This window comes from Primulina huaijiensis, chromosome 5 (assembly GCF_012295235.1).
Source record: "Primulina huaijiensis isolate GDHJ02 chromosome 5, ASM1229523v2, whole genome shotgun sequence".
NCBI lineage: Eukaryota > Viridiplantae > Streptophyta > Magnoliopsida > Lamiales > Gesneriaceae > Primulina > Primulina huaijiensis.
Genome location: NC_133310.1, coordinates 18,150,798 through 18,173,586, shown reverse-complemented (window position 1 = coordinate 18,173,586; position 22,789 = coordinate 18,150,798). Strand labels below are relative to the sequence as shown.

Here is a 22,789-nt window from a genome sequence, read left to right as displayed (position 1 = left end):
AATGGCCAATTCCATGGGCACTTTGATGGTAAAAGAGGACTTCGACAAGGTGACCCCCTTTCTCCCTTCTTATTTACTCTTTGTGTGGAGGTACTTTCTAGATCACTCAAGCGCATGTCAAGAGCAAGCTCGTTTGGTTTCCATCCGAAATGTAAGAACTTTCATGTAACACACTTAACGAATGCGGATGATTTACTCTTGCTTTCTCGGGGTGATGTACAAAGTGTTTCCATGGTTATGAACTGCTTGAATGAGTTTGGGGATATGGCAGGGTTGCGAGTTAACCTACTGAAATCGAACATCTACATGAGTATTTTGCAAATAACTGGTTTCTGCCAGTGTGAGCTCCCTTTCCGTTACCTTGGGATACCATTAGCTTCGAGGAAGCTGCGGTCCTCGGATTATAGCCTACTTGTAGATGCTGTCGTGAACAAGATAAAGGCATGGCTTAGTCATTCTTTGTCATATGCAGGGAAACTTGAACTCATTAGATCAGTGATTCAAGGAGTGGACAGTTTTTGTCTATCTATTCTCCCTATCCCGACTAACATGTTAAATACTATTCATGCTATGTGCAGGAAGTTTGTGTGGCCGAGCAACCATCCTCCAATTGCTTGGGCACAACTTTGTCGTCCGATTGAGGATGGTGGATTGGGGCTGAAAAATCTTATAGCATGAAATGAAGCATTGATATGCAAAACGTTATGGAAAATTCATATGAAGAAAGATAGCCTGTGGAGTAGATGGGTGAATCACACGTACAGCAGGTTTTGTGACGTTTGGCAGTTGACATGGAGAGGGGAAGACTCATCGTTGGTTAAGCAGATTTTGTGTATCAGGGACAGGTTGGTGCTTGCTTCGGGGTCGGTGCATGCAACGGCGACGTGCTTAGATGGCTGGTTTAATGGCAAAACAAGGCTTCGTCATGCATATCAGTTCTTTGGTAATTCAGTGGGAAGATGGCCTTGGAAGCCTCTCGTGGCGAAATCTTTCATCCTCCCAAATCATCGAGTTGCACTTTTATTTGCTCATAACAAGTTCCTTACTCGGGATCGACTTGGACATATCACCGATACATCTTGTGCACTTTGTACTGTGAATGCTGAATCTTTTGATCATCTATTCTTCAAGTGCAGTGTCTCGACACGTATCTGGGATGAAATTCGGAAGTGGCTTGAGATGAGGAAGTTCATTGGATCTTCAACAGCTGTGCTTAAAGCATTTAGAGGAGTCTACCGAGGTAACTCAATTCTTAATAAAATGAGGAGTGTTGCTCTTGCAGCTACAATTTACACTGTTTGGAATGCAAGGAATCATGCTGTGTTGGAGAGTGAGAAGCCGGATGTTGAAGCTATAGTTAAGAATATTAAAATTTTATGCTTTCGTTGTATTCCCGCTGCGATTTCAGTTATTGATGATTTGTAGTAGCATAGACAGGGTTTCGAACCCATGGTAACATTTTTCCTGGGGATACCCAGGGTAGTTGTACATGTACTATCTTTTTACCTTATTTAATGGAAGTAATTTCATTAAAAAAAAAAAACATATTCTCCAAAATGTCTACACTCGAAATCGGTCTATAATTTATAATCTCTGATCAAAGATCAATTTGAAATACAATCAAATTATACCGATGCGATCAAAATCTATCGGCTGTCATAACAACTGGTTGAGTTTCAGACTGCTTGGTTGCAAGGTAAGGACCCCTTCTTATTGCTTCCTGTAGCTGCAAGAGTTTTTTTGTAACAGAAATCATTAATAAAACATAGATCGTGGTACAAACTACAACATTAACCCATGGATTCAGTCAATGATATCAAAAATCACATAAGTCACTGCCTATTGGTGTCAGGCATCAATCGCATAAAACAAAGTGTGACTCTTTGTAGGGATTCACACAAGCGTGTGATATCTGGTGTTCCTATGTTATCTATAAGAATGTTTTGTTTTAAATGATGCTTCAGTTCCGTGTTTCATGTGTGTGGTAAATGATATACTGGTTCATCAAATAATTATCAAAATACTTTCAGAAACACATGCCATTCATCAACATACGTAGAAAGAATATTGAAACACTGCAAGAGATCCGAGTTCTGAAACCAATCATCTGTATAAAATGTTAATTTTGCACTTGCACGTTGGATTTTAACACAACTCTCGTTGTTTGAATACGTGTGGAAATTATAAGCTGTAGTAGCTTCATTTTCAGAATTTATGCAATTAGATATGAACGTCGAGGAGCATCGTGCATACATTTATGCTAGAACATAATTTCAAGTTAAAGGCAGGTAAGTCATGCCATATTAAATCGACATTTTCGAGCCATGATATGCAAATGTACTGTAATGATAAACATTGAAATATATCTCCACGGAGATAACATGATATCAAACCTTCCCAGCGATGTCAGCGAAGCCTGGATCGCTTGATAGTGTACCAGATGACGAGAAGGCCCTGTATATTGCTTCACAACATCTATGTCTAGACTCCATTCCTGTAAATTCATTGCAAGTGTAGGACAAGTTACTAATTTATATCTCTTGGGTACAGAATACTTAATTTATATCACTTGGGTAGAGAAGACTCTTTGTGTCATTATTATTATTATATTGAGACCATAAGCAGAATTTACGCGAACAGATATTATGAGAAATCGAAACAGATATGCACCTATCTTTTTGGTTTCAGTATAAGCGTTGGCCAGTATGGAAATAATCTCCGATCGTGAGATAAGTTCAACCAGACACCAGGGTCGAGCCACCAACCCAGTAATCAGTCTATAACCCTGTTTATCAAAAAATGTCATCAAGATAGACTCGTTCCAAATACTTCCATTTACCCAGCGATAAAAAAATAATTTTGACATGATATTATGTCCAGCCAGAGGAAAACTCATCCTCCTTTAGCTTAAACACGTGATAACATGCCTACTCTCGATGCCTTTTTTCAGCCAATTTATGATGGTTATTCTCAGCTAGGGGTGTCAATTAGGGTGGGTTGGAAGGGTTTGGGTCGGGATTGAGGCATGGGCATCACAAAAATTTTCTCAACCCGAACTCGAACTAACCCGAAACATATGAATCCGAACCAACTTGTCTAACCCGACCCACCTACCAACCCGAAAAGTTTTTTTTAAAAATATAATATTTTTAAAAATACATATGATTTTTTTAATATGCAAGTATGCAAAAATTATCATTTTATTATTTAACAAAATAATTAAATAAAAATTCAAAACACATAACAAATATTTTAATTTAAACAAATAATAACAAAATATTGCCTAAATATATGATAATTATGTTTTGTACATTTAAATATTTAAATTTAAGAATAGAAGTTGTGTAAATTATTAATTACTTCATAAAAGAAGCAATTGTTAAAAAAATATTTCACAAAATAAATATTACATGATAAAAATTAATGAGATCAATAACAATAAAAATATGTCCAAGCATGTCAATAAATTGTTTCAAAAATCTCATTTATGAATAAATTCAAAAATTTGAAAGTTAACTTGTAGAAAATTTAAAATATACTTAATACAACAAATAAAAAATTGTTCAAAAAATCAATATTTTACAAAATAAATATTATATGAAAAATATTTATGATATCGATATAGAATTAAAAAATTGAAACATCATAAAAATGTAGCCTAGATTTCTTAATTCTATAAAAAATATTTATTTTTTTAGAAAAAAATCGGACCTGACCCAGCTATTTTATTCAAGTTTGATTTCGGGTCCAACATGATCAACCCTAGCCTGATTTTTTTCGGGTCGTCTCGTGTTGGTTTCCCGGATCAGGTTTGTTTTTGCCACCCCTACTCTTAGTTCCCTAGAGGTATAACTGAAGCAATACAAGAATATTTTTCTTATTCCTTAACCAATAACAATATACAGTCCAAATATATAGTTGATGTGATCCCATCAACTAAGTAAACATAATAAAAAACTAAAGAAACAGAATAACCTAAAGAAACTGAATAACAAACTAAGGAAACATAATAACCTAAATCAAATATAAATCTAATCAAATCTAAATATTAAATAATATTCTTCTACACTCCCCCTCAAACTAGGTTGTATACATGATGCCAACCAAGCTTGGAGTTTAGTTCATTGAAAGAAGCTCGTGGAAGTGCTTTGGTGAGAATATTAGCAATCTGCTGTTGTGTTGGAACATAACTGAGTTGAACAATTCCATTGATCATTTTCTGATATAAAATGTCTATCGATCTCAATATGTTTATTTCTGTCATGATGGACAAGATTCTTGGCTATACTGATGACAGCTTGACTGTCTCTAAACATCTTTACTTTGTCTTGTGTCTGAACCTTGAGCTCCTTTAACGGCCTTTGAAGCCACATTCCTTCACAAATTCCTTCACAAATTCCTAATGCCAAGACACGGTACTCTGATTCAGCACTACTGCGAGAAATAATAGCTTGCTTTTTGCTTCTCCACGTCACAAGGTTATCCCAAACATATGAACAATAACCAGTGATTGATCTTCTATCTGTTAGTTCTCCTGCCCAACTAACATCGGTGTAGATTTCTACATCTCGGTTTTTAGACATTCTGAATAGAAGACCGTGTCCTGGAGTCATCTTCAGGTATTTCAAATTCGAATCGCTGCTTCCATATGATCCTCATTTGGATCATTCATGTGTTGACTGACTACACTGACAGAGTATGCAATGTCAGGTCTAGTATGAGATAGATAGATGAGCTTACCAACTAGTCTGATACCTTCCTTTATCCACAAGGTTGTTGTCCCCACTTCTGATCATCTTCTTATTAAGATCCATAGGCTGTGTCCACAGATTTGCATCCAAGTAAACCTGTTTCGCTTAACAAATCTAGTATATATTTTCTCTGGGATATGATGATTCCCTTTTTGGACCGAGCAACTTCCATTCCTAGAAAATCCTTTATTTTCCCAAGGTCCTTGATTTCAAACTCTGCAGCCAACATATTTTTGAGAATGATAATTTCCTCTGAATCATCTCCTGTCAGTATGATATCATCAACATATACTATGAGAACCTCCTGGTTTGCTTTTTACAAACAATGTATGATCTGCATGACACTGGTGATACTCATTAGCGATAACAGCCTTAGCAAACCTATCAAACCAAGCTCGTGGTGACTGCTTCAGGCCATACAGGGACTTCTTAAGTTCACATACTAATATGCTATTTGGCCTCGTTTCCATTCCTGGAGGGATAGTCATATAAACTTCTTCTTCTAAATCTCTATTCAGAAAGGCATTTTTTACATCAAGTTGGTGAAGAGGCCAATCTAGATTCACAGCAAGAGAGAGTAAAACTCGAACTGTGTTGAGTTTGTCAACTGGAGCAAATGTCTCCTAGTAGACAATTTCATATGACTGCGTGAAACCTTTGGCCACAAGTCTAGCCTTGAATCTTTCAACACTGCCATCTGCTTTGTATTTTACTGTGAATACCCACTTACAACCAACTGGGTTTTTGCCATGTGGCAACTCTACAAGAGTCCATGTATTGTTCATTTTTAAAGCCTGAAACTCCTCTTAAATTGCCTTCTTCCATGCTGGAATGCTTAGAGCTTCCTGTACAGACTTAGGCACTTGTATGCTGTCAAGAGTTGAAATATATGTTCTGTATGTAGACAACAACTTCCCATAGGCTACATGTTTCTCAATAGGATGATTAGTGCACCCTCTAACACCTTTCCGGTGGGCGATTGGCTGATCCAAATCATATAATCATCATGGGCATGAAAGTCTGGTGCTGAAGATTGAGAATTCTGAGTTGGAATGATGTCCTGTATATGCTCGATGGGTTTTCTCCTTCTATGGACACGTAGTTCGGAGTTCTGAGTGTCGACTTGTTGTTGTTTTAAATCAAGTGGAGCAGTTTCAGTAGTAGGAATAGCCAAGGTTGAAACTATTTCAGGCCTGGGTATGGACACAGAAGTGGACATTTGTTGGCCTGGTGCTGGAACTATTTCAGGCTCGAGAAGATACACAGGAGTGAGTATTTGTTGAGCTGGTATATCATTGGTATCTACGAAAGGATCCGAAGTCCGGGTTTCCCCCTGAAAGTCGGATTTGGAGAACTAGGACCGATGTTCAAAGAATGTTACTTTCATGGTGTTGTATACTCTTCGAGTGATTGGAGAGTAACACTTGTAACCTTTTTGGTTGGAGGAGTGTCCAATAAATATACACTTTAGAGATCTTGGATATCCAATAAATATACACTTTAGAGATCTTGGATCGAATTTAGTGTGATGATGTTGGTGAATGTGAACAAAAGACTAACATCCAAAAACTTTGAGTGGTAGATCTGAAGAAAAGGACTGAATGTGAGGATAGGCATTGAGAAGTGTCTTACGGGGGGGTTTGAAATTTTAAGACTCGGCTTGGCATCCTATTGAGGAGGTAAGTTGCAGTAATAATGACTTCTCCCATAAATACTTAGGGACATTGTTGGTGAACATGATAGCCCGGGCAACTTCGAGTAACGGTATATTTTTTCTTTCTCCAATTCCATTTTGTTGTTGGGTATCCACATAAGAACTTATGTGAATGATACCGTGTTTGGAAAAATAAGATCCAAGGACAGAGCTGAAGTAATCCTTAGCATTATCAGTCTTAAGAACTTTGATCTTGCTCTGGAATTGCGTGGATATCATGGAGTGAAAAGTTTGAAAGATTATGGATGTTTCTGATTTTTGCTTCATGAGAAAGGTCCAAGTAATCCTTGTGTGATCATTTATGAATGTAACAAACCACCTTTCCCCATTAATATTCTTGATGTGTGCGGGTCCCCATATATCACTGTGAATTATAGAGAATGGAGATGAAGGTTTGTATTGTAAGCTCGGATAGATACTTCTTTATGTTTGGCAAGTTGACAAATTTGACATTGGTAAACGCTTGAACTTTTATTAATGAATAGATAGGGAAACAACTTTCCTATAAAATCAAAGTTAGGATGACCAAGGCGAAGATGCCATAACATAACTTGGCTTTCAACAGACGCTAAATTAGAAAAAGAGACAGAATTTGGGAAACACCTGACTGAATTTGATGTAGGACCAAGGCCCGGTGAGTGAACTTGTCTACTTAGGAGATTATTTCCTTTGAGCAAATACAGGCCATCATGCATCTCAGCACTGCCAATCACCTTCCCCGAATCCACTGCCTGAAAATCACAAAGATTGGAATAGATCTTAGTCACACAGTTAAGATCCCGCGTAAGTCGACTGATAGAAATCAAATTACAATTCAATTTTGGAACATAAAGAACAGAAGAAAGTTGAAGGTCCTTTGTCAACTGAATTGATCGTATTCCTGCCACATGTGATATAGAGCCATCAGCTATTCGGACTCCAGAATTATTCGTGCACGGCTGATAATTTTTTAAGAGGCCGGAGTCTCCAGTCATGTGATCTGAGGACCCTGAGTCGATTATCCATGGCTGTAACTTGTAAGGATTTATTTTTCACAATATGAGCGTAGGACATGATACCTTGGTGTGCAAGAAGCACCGTGTGTGACTTGGCAGGTGCGTGGGATGGTTGTCCAGGGCTCGATGTTTGATTTAGCATTTTCTGCAATGCCTCTATTTGCTCCCTGGTGAAATGACTACCCTCGGTACTAATCTCTGGGGTAGTGGCATTATTTGCATGGGTTTCTCTCTCAACCCGAGTGTTGGATGGCTTCCAATCTACTGGTTTGCCGTGTAATTTCCAACAATTAGCCTTGACATGACCCAGTTTCTTGCAATGGTCACACCAGGGCCATTTCTTGCCAGACCTATTGGGTTGAGAGGAATTGTGGGTGAATAAAGCCGAGCCTTCCACTCCGGGTTTACTTTCTGTTAACATCAACTTTTTCCTACTTTCCTCTCTCCTAAATTCTGCAAAGGCCTCTCTAAGGTGTGGAAAGGACTTGATTCCCATGACTCTCCCCCTGACTTCATCTAGATCCCTATTTAGGCCAAGGAGAAATCGAATTGTCCTTTTCTGCTCAACAATCTTCTTATAAAATGCAGAATCATCAACACACTTCCAAGAATATACTTCGTATAGGTCTAGTTGCAGCCAGTAGCGTGTGAGAGTGTTATGGTATTGAGTAAGCTCATATCCCCTTGTTTAATATCATACGGTCTCGTCTCAACCTCAAGTAGTTCAGAGGTATTTTCTGTGCTTGAGTATGTTTCAAGTGCTGCTTCTCATCTGTCCTTGGCTGTTTTGTGAAGTAGGAAACTGTCTCCAACTTCAGTAGTCAAGGAATTTACCGGCCAAGACATGACAAGGTGATCATCAATCATCCAAGATCGGTGTTTGGGATCCGTAGTTTGCGGAGCCGCAGTTTCACTCGTGAGATGCCCATCTTTCCCTCTACCGCAAATATACATGAACACAGATTGTGACCATTGAAGATAATTCTGGCCATGGAATTTGTGGTTTGTAACAATATTAAAGGAGAAGTCAGGGATGGAAGAGATTGGGGAATTGACTTCGGAGGAAGTGACTTTCGAGGAAGATGTATTTGATGTCATGCCGTAGTTGGTGCCGTATTTAGTCATGAGTATGGCTGGACGAATAAAGATGAAGAAGGGATTAGGACTGCCGTACGAATAAAAGTGAAAAGAGGCGGCTAGGGACGGCTTCTGCTGGACGAATAAGAGAGAAAAGAGGCGGCTAGGGTACCCAGATCGGCTCTTATATCATGAAGCAATACAGACTGTTTTTCTTATTCCTCAACCAATAACAATATACAGTCCAAATATATAATTGATGTGATCCCATCAACTAAGAAAACAAAATAATAAACTAAAGACACAGAATAACAAACTAAGGAAACAGAATAACCTAAATCAAATTTAAATATAATCAAATCTAAATAATAAATAATATTCTTCTACAGTAACTAGACCATATATAACATAAAGGCCGCAGACAAACCAGAAATCAATTGATTGTGAAGGGATGTCATTTTATTTATGTCCTCTAAAGTACAAAAACAAGAAAAATATGCAACACATGTACAACAAATTCAAGGTGGTTTCTTGTTTTTCATAAAATAAAGAAACAAAGAATGGTAATACCAAACAATCGGTCATGATCAGGCTCAAAAAAAAGGAGCGATAATTATTTTTTGGGAAAAAAAATATAAAGGCAACAGGTTCACAACAGACACAAGATAAAGAGACTAAAAATCTGGTTTTAGTTTCTACTGTTCCATAGCCAATATATTATTTATGTCCTTCAAAGTACAGAAACAAGAAAAATATGCAACACATATGTTCAACAAATTCAAGTTGGTTTCTTGTTTTTCATAACAAAAAGAAAAAGACTAGTAATACCAAACAATCGGTCATGATCGGGCTCAAAAAAGAGGAAGATAATTATTTTTTGGGCAAAAAAATGAAGGCACCAGGTTCACAACACACAAGATAAAGAGACTAAAACTCTGGTTTCGGCTTCAACTGTTTCATAGCCAATAGTATTAAGCACAAAGAGCCTGACCATGGCAACATGGTGCCTAAGAAATGAGAGATGTGGAAAAGTTCATTATTAAAACAACGAAGTTTTTGCCAACGGAGTTTATCCTTTAATAAACTTCATGCTTACTTCATTAACTAGGATTCTAAATCCTTTAATAAACTTCATGCTTACTTCATTAACTAGGATGCTTTTAGAGTTAGACATATTGAATCACTGGAAATTAAATAGAGTTTCAATTCAGAAAGATGCTCTTTAAAGAATAGAAGTTTGATAGTCAAGCAAATGCTTTCTCACCGCCGTACGAATTTCAGAATCCTGTTGAAGAATTGATAGGAGTAGTCCCTGCAACATATATCACCATCATATCGAGTACAGGATGAGAGAACATTCAGGATAACCAAGAAAACATTCAAAATAAGACTTAAGATGCGTCGTTGGCAGAGTAAATAACCAAATTCATTCAAAGTAGTACAAATGTAGCTTAAAGAATAAGTTCATCACGGATCCGGTGGCTATGGAGTACAAACAATGATATTGGAGTATACTGAAGAATTCATATATTTTATTTCATTCTTTGTTCTCTCCAGCGTATCAATACATTCTGATCCCACCAAATAGCTATAACACAGTAAACAAATAAGATAAAAGCCAAATATATCACAGTGAAGCAATAACAAAGGGAAAGTTAAATGGTGTGGATTAACAACCAAAAGGAGGAAAAGAAGAATCAACTTACTGACGGAGTCAGTTTAGCTGTGTTGGATGCTTTTTCATAAATTAGACGCTTAAGATTTTCCTCCGCAGTGTTATTTAGCACAATATTGCTTCCCAAGCGTGTTTCACCAGCAATGTTTCCAAGAGCATGCAAGGCAGCCTGTGCCCATAAAAGAACCAGTCTCGCTCATAAAAGATGATACTGTGAATTGATATACCAACATAAAACATTTCTATTCTTATACGGTCCTACACACTCCCATAAAAAGATCACAAAATATAAAAGATACACATCTACATCTACGATGCTTGAACCTTCCATCCTTGCAATAATTTTATTTATGTGTTATTTCTTCTTCCCACTTCCAGAAAGGGTCAAAAGTTTGCCAGAAATGGTGAACAAGTCCCAGAAAGCTTCTATAAAATCCTTTATTCTAGATTTTATTGTGATGAATGGTAGGAGTGGGTCCTCATGTGCATGTGTACCCATTCCAAACAAATAATCAGGGGAGAGGTATTGCAAACTGGTGTTAACAAAACAAGTACTAAGTTCGCTTACTGATATTTTTACCAAAAAAACCATGAAGCAGTGGGGCAAGTCTGCTCACCAACTGTTTACCATGATGCTGACGGTCAAAAGCAGCATCTACAACATGTCTGGCAGCAGGAGGTGAAGTTAACAGAAGTAATGTTGCTCCATGAAATGCTGCATCATGATTACGTATAATGAGATAGTTATCACATATTCCAGGAAGGGCTTAAAGTCAATACAAGCAAAGAAAATTATTTTCTCTTTAATCTATTTACTTATTGTTGGAGATTATTATATACTAAATATATTATGATTATGTTTGATTGTATTATTCCTTTGTTGGCTTAGTCAGTATAGGAAAGAATATTAGAAGGATTTGCGCATATCAATTAGGGATTTCTTAATTAAGAGTTTTTCCTTAATTAGTCAGTCTTGTGTATGGCAGAATGTGTATATATTAAGCAAGAAAAATTCTTTCCACTCTTGTTTCATGGTGTGCCTCGTTCTTCTTTCATTTTCTTGTAAAACAGCCAACAAAAATGGACTCCGAGGAATCTTCTACTGTCGTAAACCAAGTCCCTCAAGCACCTAAATCAAAATCCACCCCAACACCTTCATTTAACAGCCGCTCTCGGCAAATCACGCAGCACAAATTAAATGGACTGAATTGTCGAGAATGGTTTCAGTCCGTTATTCTTGTCATCAAAGGGAGAGGTGAATTGGGTACTTGACAGGAGCAATACAGCCCCTTCGACAACAGCGGCTGATTATAGCACTTGGGAGGCTGAAAAATTGATCATCATGGCTTGGCTTATAAATTCTATGGAGCCAAGTATTGGACGGACATATTTATTCTACCGGACAGCAACGGAAGATTTGGGATGCAGTCCAAGAAATTTGTTCCGATCTTGAAAACACATCTCAATCCTTTGAGATTTGGTCAAAAATTCGCAACACCAAACAAGGAAGACTTAACGGAAATGTGGCAGTAAATAGATCTCTTTTACGAGATTGGATGGGCATGCCCTACTGATGCAGAAAAATAGAAAAAGATGCTTGAAACAGAGCGCACACTTGATTTTTTGCATGAGCTGAATCCAGAGTTGGATGAAGTGCGTGGTGGAAGCCTGCTCTGTGTGAAGCCCTTCCCTACTTTTCGTGAATCCTTTGCTGAAGTAAGACGGGAAGAAAGCAGGAAGCGAGGGATGATGAATCATTCCAGCCAATATCCACATCCCTTGGAAACACAAGGCTATGCTCCCGTGACAAATAAACCAGACGAAGGACGAGGATTTCGGCAACCTGACAAGATTCGGTGTCATTATTGTAACAAACCAAATCACACTCATGAAACCTATTTGGGACATACACTGCAAATCCCCTGATTGGAAACCTAGGCAACAACACTTACAACCAAGATCGGCCCATGTGGCTGAATCAAATTCAAGCACTACTGCTAGTCTTGAAGAATGCTACGGCAATTTCCCAGCGAAAGTAAGATTTCCGCAGAAGATGATGGTCAGATCTCTAAGAATCACACAGCAGCCATGGCACAAACAGGTACAGTAAGTCACACTTTTCTGTCAACATCACAGCAACCCTATTGTTCGATTGTCGATACAGGGGCGTCGGACAATATGATTGGGTCTATGGTGGTATTTGAAAATTACACCAAATGCATCACAAGATCAACGTGTGCGTCGCAGATTGAAAAACATCAAATGTCACGGGACAGGGCACGGTTTTCCTACCAAATATGATACTGAAATCAATCTTTTTGCGCCTAAATTGACGTATAATTTGCTGTCAGTTAGTAGGTTAACAGAAGATGTGAATGGTGTTGTGACATTTTTCCCCTTTCATTTTTGAATTTCTGGATCATTCTTTCGGGAAGATGATTGGGCATTGCTGAAGAAAGATGGTATGTACTACCTTTCGAGAGTCAAGGGTCCCAATTGTGTCAAATTCTGAAATTTTGTTACGGCATCAACGTTTAGGACATCCAATTTTTCTTATATGCAGATTTTGTATCCAAATCTTTTTATGAATAAAGAAAAACTTTCGTTTCAGTCTGAGCATTGTGTCCTTGCCAAACAATCTAAGAGTAAATTACCCGCCTCATATACACAAACCCTCTAGACCTTTCCAGTTGGTTCACAATGACATTTGGGGTCCGTCTCGAAAAATCAATTTGAATAAAACTCAGTGTTTATCACTTTCATTGATGACCATACCAGGGTTTGTTAGGTGAATTTAACGAAAGATAAATATGAGGCATTTTATTAGTTTAAACAATTCCACAAATTTGTCCTCAATGTTTTTTCAGTCCACAATCCAAATTCTTCGAACAGATAACAGTCGGGAATATTTTTCAAAAGAATTCTGTCAATATTTAGGGGATCACGGGATACATCATCAAAGTTCTTGTGTCGACATACATAAGAAAAATGGGACTGTTGAGAGAAAAAATCGTCATTTGTTGGAAGTAGCTTGATCAGTGATGTTCACGAGCTATGTTCCTAATTCCTATTGGCGGAAAGCTATTCTTACATCAACCTTTGATTAATCATCTACCTTCGAAGACACTTCAATTCAGACCTTCCTTGAATGTTCTTGTTGATTACTTCCCAAATGTCAAGAAGTCAAGAAGGTATTGTCATTCTCAAAGGAATACATCCTTGAGCTACCGAAGAAACCAGGAAGTTAGGCTGCAAACCAGTAGGTATTTTGCTTGAAAGAAAGTGGAAGAGCAAGATCAAAGATGATGAGCCTCTTATGGACATAGGAAGATACCAACGACTGGTTGGTCAGATGTAAGAGTAAGAAGCAGGCAGTTGTGGCAAGGAACCAAGGAGTAGTGCTGAAGTAGAGTTCCGGATTATTGCTCGAATAGTATGTTAGGTTATATGGCTTGAGCAAGACTTGCAAATTCCTATTCACAAACCCACCAAGTTGCATAGTGACAACAAATATGTCATTAGCATTGTGAAAAATCCAGTTCAACATGATCAAATGAAACATGTGAGGATTGATAGAAGTTCACTTATTATTAATATTATTATGTTTCTCATAAAAAAAAATTGAGGAAGTAGGCATCAATTTATGCTACATCCCTACTCTTGAACAAGAAGCAAACATCCTCACAAAAGGTCTTGCTATACCAAGTCATGAAGGTCTAATTAGCAAGCTTGGAATGAAAAATATTTATTCCTAAACTTGAGGGGGAGTGTTGGAGATTACTGAAGATATACTAAATAAATTGTGATTATGTTTGATTGTATTATTCCTTAGTTGGCTTAGTTAATATAGGAAATAATATTAGCAGTATTTGTGCATATCGATTAGGGATTTCTTAATTACAGTTTTTCCTTAATTAGTTACTCTTGTATATGATAGAATGTACATATCTTGTATGAAGGTAGATGAATAATTAAGCGATAAAATTTCTTTCAACTTTTGTTTCACTTGTTTAAAATGTTTAATAGAGCAAAACAGAAGTTTTTAGAGAAGAAATGTATGGATATCACTTGATCAATGTAGAGATGATAAAGCAAATCAATGAAAAAGTAGTTAGTTTGGGGAAGCAAAACAGATGCATACATAGGAAAAATGCATAAAACATGGAATAAATATGACTAGATGACAAAGAAGAATGTGGAAAACGTAAAAAGGTACAAGTTGTCGATTTTTACAACAGATATAATATAGATGCATACTCACATGATCCAATTTGACCCAATGCTTCAAGGGCACATTCACATGCATCTGAATCTTGGCTTTCCAGGAACTCAAACTTTCCGTCAATAGCTGAAAGAACACTTGTAAAACCTGTATTCAAGAGCGAACATTAGCAAGCATGAATTTCTCTTCATTTGTCCCAAATCCTTTTCTGATGGATGCAATTGTTTGAAATGAAAATACTGAATACATAATCTTGGCCAGTAAAAATTACTAATATTCTATCTGTAAAACTCTACAGCGTAAGACAGGAAAAACAGAATGTTGCAGCTAACACAATTGTTCAAGAGATAAAGTTCGCTATTGCACTTGACTCATGCCATCGATTTTGTTTATGTTTGGAGTAATAATAAAGTACAGGAGCTTTTTTCCTCATGTTTTCCATATACAGTGCTTCAAAAAAGGCATGTAGGTACGGCAGAGATAGTGTTTAAATGACAATAACAATTTTAGCCTTCAAACGCTATAGCAAAGAACAACCATTGCAGGCTTCATTTTGAGCATGGAACATCAAACTGCTAAATGACACATATTGATAAAATATCAAACATACCGATATACTACATAAATTTAGGCACTGAATAAAATAGAAAAAAAGACATTAAGCCTACTGGAGTCATCAATGAATTCAAAGGCATTTTCCTTGGACAAAAGCCTTCCTGCTATCACCATTGCCCGTGATCTTAAGATCATTTCTGCTGCTTCACTGCTAAGTAGAGATCAAAATTTAATTGAATAAGGCATGAAAAAACGGAAGAAACAAATACTAAAAGAGAATAGAAATTTTCCAAGAACCTGATAATAGAACATAGCAGTTGAAAGAGGCTGGTTCTTGACACAAACTCTGCACTATGCTGAACTTCCGCCAACTTCATTATCAAGAAAAGATAACATTCATTAAGATTATAGTATTTATGCCTTCTACTAAACAATAAAGACCTGTAAAATATTTCTGCCTCAAATAGAGAGATTCAGAGAAAAAGTATATGAAAGATTATGCTTAAGGATAAGCAACCTCTGGATGACAACTTTCACCACCTTGTCAATGCCTTCACCCTTTCCCAGTTAAAAATGTTGCAACTTTAGCAGTCCAGGAATTTTCTCAATTAATAAATAAGAAATGAACTAGCTTCCATACTTGAAATAAACAGGTCTAGTTCAACAAATTTTGAAAAGATATGATAAAAATTCAGATAAAAGTATCAAGCCACAGCAAGCAGAAAACAAAATGCGGGTATTGTGCTAACAACTAGCAAATGCTTTCCAGTGAATGCTCAGCATTAACACATACATTCTGTTAAGACCATATTTTCTTGGCCATTTCTGTTATGGTACACTGCGGTTACTAAGGGATTATATTGTTATTATGATTAGATAGTCTTTCAAGCTGGCTCAGTTATTTCATTTATATTAAAAATTATCAAACTTGAGCTGAGCTAGAATATGTTCGAATATATTTTCAGGTCAAATTCGATCCCCAATTAATTTGTTTGATAGATCATGAGCCGCTCGTGAACTTTAACAATTATTAACTTTTATAAATATTTTCAAAATGAACGAAAGAATAATCTCGGGCTAGTTTGAACTTCTGCTTGAGAGAGCTTGATAAGTAAGTTCAAACCAAATGAATTGAGCTCCAATTCAAATCCTTAGTCTAGCAAAACTTGAGCCCAAAATAGTTCATTTTTCAAGCTTTCAGCCGATGCACCGAAAAAAAATTTGAGCTCAATCTCGATGAAAAAATAACTAGCATTCAACTCAATTAGGTTCCTTTGCACTCCTAATTATGATCTTTTCTAATTACACCCAACTGCATAATCAAAGAGGAATTTGTGATGTCATGTTCAATATAAAACCAGCAAACAAGATAAACATAGATGACTATTAGATTTCATGGTGAAGTAATGTGTGGTGCAAAATAAACAAGATTAAAAACAAACCTCAGATAGAAGTTCCAGCACACTCAAAATAACCAGACTATCATCAGTATTTCTCACTTCTGCCTCCAATAGATTTAGAAGATTTGATTTTGAGATTTCTGATGCCACAGAGCTTGAAATAGAGAAGAGACTCACTATCAAGGCTAAAAGCCGAACTCTTACCTTGACACATTTAAAAAATAAGAAAGAATAAAAGAACTTGAATTGAACTAATGCCAGATTACCACTGAAAGTAATAAGCATAAGGTATAGTCAGGTTAACAACACTCTTTCAGGTACGAAATGACAAATAACAAATTTTCACAAAACTAGTTCGTGTGCTTTAAATTGCAAATCCCATATCAACCAACCATTAACGACTAAAATTTGCTTGAATTTTTATTCAGCAAAAAAATTTACCGAACCTATTTGGCTATTTTGCACCAAAAATCAAATTGAATTAACAGAAACAGCAAATCAGACATGCACAAGCCACGATGAAGAAATCTTCCCCAAACTTGATTTATTTGGTCTCTAGTCGTTTATTCAAAAGCTCAATGAGTTGATACAAAGCAGATATCACTAAAAATTAGTAATCAATTTATTTAGAACCAGATTCTATAATTAAATTGATTGGATCAATTCACATGAAAACATAGTAGTAAGACTAAAAGCATAATTTTTCTCTTATTTGTCATGTGTATATACACACATGCACATACATATATACTAAATATGTACTAATGAAATTAAAAAGTGACGCAATGAGCTACTTTTGGGAATACAAGTAACATTCAGTGCACCAATTACAAGTGATGTTTATCGAGAATTTACCAATGGTGAACACTTTTGAGCCAAATTTTCAAGATGTGTAGCTTCATTAGTACTTTCCGGAAAGACAATCCCCTTTAGAAAACATTATGCAATTATTAATCAGTAAAATGTCATTAAATTATTCAAGAGAAAAGTAGAAAAATCATTGATCATAATATCTCATCTGGCACATACAATTCCTTCAGGATAGCTGGCTAAAGCTTTAACTGCATTGGCTGATGCAGCAGCCACTTGATCATCTCTATAAGAAAAAAAGGAGTTTGATAAACAGTGTTTAATATTACAAAAAAAAAGTCTTGTAGAGCATATTCCAGATACACATAATTGCACAAACCACGCTTGACCAATATACTGTACAAACCATATGGCAACTTGATATTTTTGAAGAAGCAAGATTGCTAACCACAACATTTAGTGCAGTGTACAGGATTTGGCACAGTAACACGAAATCAAGGACAGTTTTCCAATATATTGAGGTAATGGGTAAATTGATTTGGGTTCATATACGTACTATGATGTTTTTGCATCCAATTGGCAATGCCATCACAAGCATATATTTTTAGTAATTAGTCATTATGCAATTTTCATCTCCACGAGAAACAGATAGGGGTACCAGTGGTCAAAGCAATGTTGAGCACACATGTACTTCATTTTGTACCAAAACATTGAAGGAAGTAGATCTAAAGAGAGTTTATCTGCAAGATGCATTGAATAGCAAAATTATACAATCAACCGCAGGCAAAATTGTGGACATTTATCAATCTTGGAATGGCATCAGAATAATGGGACAGTTAAGTAACGATAATTTCTTTAGGCCTTCTCACGTGTCTAATTTCTTTAGGCCTTCTCACGTGTAAAATCATTGATTATGAAGAAAATGTAGAAAAAAATGTGATCGATCAAACATTTCCTCCGATTTTTTTGTAATTAGTAACTTAAATCAAGAAAAATTTATGTATGTAGACGAGTCATAAAATCGTACAGAAGCCTAAAATCTAGACTACCACCATGGTCACTGTGAGATTTGAAAGCTGTCTCAGTTTCTTAACCATTTAATTTAACTAAATTTTCAAAGAGCAGTAATGAGCAATGTGAGTTAATTTTTTTTAGATTGGTAAATACTATTGATTGTGTAATTGATGTTAATATCACAAAGTTGTATTTATCGAGATTAACAAAACATAAAACTAATCTAGTAACAATAAATAGCTTGGCTTCACAGCATATCAAATTGAGTGTTCCTTCTAAGACAAGTGGAGTATATCTTAGACCACTTTGAACTTTTTCCTTTAGAAGTTCAAGAATATAGTCTAACAGAAAGAGTTCAGGTTAAGCTTTAAGCATGCACGACATCAAACTTGACAAATGACCTATTATCATAAAAGAATAATAGGTAGCAAAAAACCATGATCATCAGCAGAACAGCTAACGACAAAACATAAAAATCATGGATTCCGTTTCTAACAAACTTCAGAAAATTATACCAAGAAGTAACACTTTCTTTTCTCACAGAAGCACTTACTGGTTAGCATCCCATAAAAGAGATAAAATCTTGTTAAAAACACCGAGCAGACAGGTATTAAGTTTAGCAAAATACAATCCTTGTTTTGCAAGAACATATTAATGACAACAGTAAAAATGCAAGGTTTACCCATCAACCAGGCAACTCAGCAGGAGTGGATAAACACCATACTGACGAATTAGTTGAACGGAAATCCTCCCATCAGAACTCTCTGATAATAAACAAGATACCTGAAACATTGATGGATGTGTTTTATTAGAATAATTGCATTTAATAATTCAAAATGGAAATGAGAGTAGATGTACAAGATTTGCACGATTAGAATTTCCTATAACGTCTGAAAAGCTAGACCAGACACATACCGTTACGCAAGCCAGATGTCTCACATTTTGAGAATCCGCTCCGAGACCAACTAAAACAACGGGCTGAATTATTAAAAAAAAAATTATAAGAACTCAAATAGAAAGGAAGCAAAGATGATAGCCTAGGCAGATAGATTTTGACTGCTAGGTAAAAGTGGAATTGTAACTAAAATATCACAATAAAGAGAAAAATAATTCCTATCTTATTCTGAAGATGAAGGCCACATAACAAACCTTACTCATAAGTCATATTTACCCTTCACACTAGGCAGTGATTGAAATTCTAATAATCCATGAAACATTACTTTGACAAATTGCATGCTTCAAGATTGCTAGCATACCATAAAATGAGGGATAAGAGATGCTCCATGTTTAGTTTTGAAAATCCTTTCCAAACAAGGGACCACAGCATTTTCCAGGCCAGGATAATCCGCACTAGTTTGCAGAGCACTGTCAAAAAATTTCAGATTCAAATTAACAGACACAAAAAGAGTTAAAATCGTGAACCAAATCCTATTACATTGAAACGCAATAAACATAAACATTTGGCTTATCTCAATATCTGACCACTAATCCCAAAGTGTAGAGCCCATAGAAAGTAAGCCCATGAACCAAACTAGTAATGACACAAACTTATTGAACTATGAAAGCAAATTGCATCTGCCGCATTTGAACTTGGGATCTCATGCTTTGATACTATGTTACAACTTTCAATACAGAGTGCTCAATAGCAATTGCACCCAACAGTAGTTTTACATTTTTAGAATTACAGAATATATAAAAATTCAAAATTACCTAATAACGGCAGGGAGAGGGAAGCGAGCGAGAAATTCCTGAGCTGAACTGTCGGAGAGGGAACCTGAAAATAGTTAATTGCATTAAATATGCATACAACCTGCGTGTATACACAGAATACACACAAATTCTACACACACACACACACATATATATACATATATATAATATGCAGAGAGAGGTATGAGTTAACCAGGGCGGTGGGCGAGGTCGGTAGCGGCTTCGAGCAGCTGAGCGGGATCAACGGAATATTCTTCCTCCATTACTTGTCGCCAAAGTCTTCAGAGCCCAACGGTGGAGGAAGCAGACCAGTCTAGGCTATTGTTCCTGAAGCTTTCCGGAAATGACTCATTATCACTTTTTATTGGTTAATATTATGTGTGTGTGTGTGTGTGTAAAATTACATTTTAACCTTAAATTTATACTTGGTATTCGTGTCACGTGTGTACTAAATATTGTTTTTTTTATATATATTAATTTGAAAGTAAATTTAAATTTATACTTGGTATTCTTGTCACGTGTGTACTAAATATTGTTTTTTTTATATATATTAATTTGAAAGTAAATTTATATAATAAAGTATTTATATTTCGGCTGATAGTTTCAATTTGGTGTAATTTGATATAGTTAAACTTTTACAAATACGAATTTTTTTTGCAAAAACTTAATAATATATACTTAGTGATCATTTGCACGCATACATGAAATATTTTTTGTATTAATTTTTTTTTTTTAGTTTAGTGTTTTTTATACTAATATTTTATATTAGGAATGATATAATTATTTAAAAGTTCAATTTTTTTTTATAAAGATTAAATAAAAATATTTTAGTAGCTTTAAAACTTTCGGAAAATGGATATTATAATGATAAGATAATATATAATGATATAATTATTTAAAAGTTCAAAATTTTTTATAAAGATTAAATAAAAATATTTTTAGTAGCNAGTTTCAATTTGGTGTAATTTGATATAGTTAAACTTTTACAAATACGAATTTTTTTTGCAAAAACTTAATAATATATACTTAGTGATCATTTGCACGCATACATGAAATATTTTTTGTATTAATTTTTTTTTTTTAGTTTAGTGTTTTTTATACTAATATTTTATATTAGGAATGATATAATTATTTAAAAGTTCAATTTTTTTTTATAAAGATTAAATAAAAATATTTTAGTAGCTTTAAAACTTTCGGAAAATGGATATTATAATGATAAGATAATATATAATGATATAATTATTTAAAAGTTCAAAATTTTTTATAAAGATTAAATAAAAATATTTTTAGTAGCTTTAAAACTTTCGGAAAGTGGATATTATAATGATAAGATAATATATAAATTTATTAAAATATATTTTTATATTATTAAAATAATACTTTTAACGTAAACAATAATTTTTTCATTAGTCGTGTCAAATAAAAAATTTATTTCACAAAATTTATTCGTAGGACCGTCTTATAATATTTTTGTGTTTATTATATTAATAGCAAACGATGTATGAGTTGCGCGTGTGTAACTTAATAAACAATCTTATGATTAATATGCGTATTATTATTTTTTCTAAATTTTTTTTGAAATCTTCTTAATATATGTTATAAATATTAGATTTTACAAAATAAAAATGAAGTATTGTTAGTAATTTATCATAACCATATAAGCCAATCAATAATAAAAACATTACTATTATTATGATTATAACTTTAAGCATAAATACAATCAACCACAATATCACTTGTTACATAAAATTGATTTGGAAAATTTTCTTTATTAATTCAAATTTAATTATTCGAATTATTGAAAGTGAATATATATCATCTGGTCCACGCACCGTTAACACAAACAAAAGCCTCAAATAAAAATAATATCAAACATGTTAGGTTCTAAAATAACAGTTTAGAGGGAGGTGAATTAATTTTCACGCAAACTATGTCAAATAATAAGAAGCTTAAGACATTATTCCAATCAGACTGAGTAATTTGAGCTACTAGAAACATGATCTAAGTGCGAAAACTGCTCAGATTACTTAGTGAATATGATATAAAACACAACAGCTCGATTTATTTTAGTTCACTTATCAGCGCACAGATAGACTTAGCAGCTCAAGTAAATAGTAGTAAATAAAGAGGTAAGAAATTGTTTATGGAGGTTCGAAGGATAAGCTTCAACGTCTCACATTCTTTTGTTTCCAGAATGATTCTACTAGAAGAATTGATCGGTACAACGACTTGTACAAACACACTTCATCTCTGTTCCACAAACCTAATGAGCTGAAACTCCTAGTACTCTTTTCTTCAATCTTATATGTTTAGAAATAGGCTTCTGACAGTTACAATTGATTCTCACAATACAACAACGCTAATGTGTAAAAGATATGTGAGAATACAAAGTGCACAATAATGATCCTTAATCGATCTGATGGGAAATTGAGTGTGTGCAAGAACTGCTTAAAGATGAGTTTGTTGAGATATGTTGTGCGATTTGAATGCTTGATAAAGATTGGCAAAACAATAGTAGTTTTTCCAAGAGCTCTTCAGTCTTGATGCATTATTTATTTATAGGTGTTGGTTCGCAACGACAATAAATATATCTAGTACTCGCAGATGTATTGGGTAGCCAACATTTATGAGGATATAGCCATGTGTCCTTATTGATTTGTCAGATATAGTGTCAGCTTTTTCAAATTCTTTGGATATTAGCTGAATGAGTAACTAATCAGAACAGAGAATGTTTGACATACTAGTCTTCAAATTGATATGTTTTGTTCAAGCAGCTTGGTTCAAGTCTTGCTGATGAGGATAATCATGAGGATAGTTGACCATTCTTGTTAGTTTGCAATTGGGTAACTTGATGACCGATAAGAGC

The 22,789-nt window shown here is 35.1% G+C and overlaps 1 protein-coding gene across 3 annotated transcripts; it reads right to left on the bottom strand.

The window, feature by feature from the left end:
• Nucleotides 1-1,502: 1,502 nt before the first annotated feature.
• Nucleotides 1,503-20,306, bottom strand: LOC140976753 (uncharacterized). Of its 3 annotated transcripts, none has more exons than XM_073441049.1 (17): nt 20,117-20,306; nt 19,924-19,987; nt 19,470-19,578; nt 19,129-19,191; nt 18,896-18,996; nt 17,419-17,485; nt 17,245-17,316; nt 16,432-16,593; nt 15,287-15,360; nt 15,103-15,200; nt 14,474-14,581; nt 10,830-10,927; nt 10,244-10,381; nt 9,802-9,849; nt 2,671-2,785; nt 2,394-2,494; nt 1,503-1,726 (listed from the first exon to the last, which is right to left on the bottom strand). In XM_073441049.1, exons 1-17 carry the CDS (start codon nt 20,184-20,186, stop codon nt 1,640-1,642), a joined length of 1,575 nt encoding a protein of 524 aa, XP_073297150.1. In that variant the 5' UTR covers nt 20,187-20,306; the 3' UTR covers nt 1,503-1,639. The 3 variants fall into 3 exon arrangements, with proteins under 3 accessions (XP_073297150.1, XP_073297151.1, XP_073297152.1); XM_073441050.1 differs by having other exon boundaries at nt 15,103-15,197; XM_073441051.1 differs by lacking the exon at nt 9,802-9,849.
• Between the last annotated feature and the right edge of the window lie 2,483 nt (nt 20,307-22,789).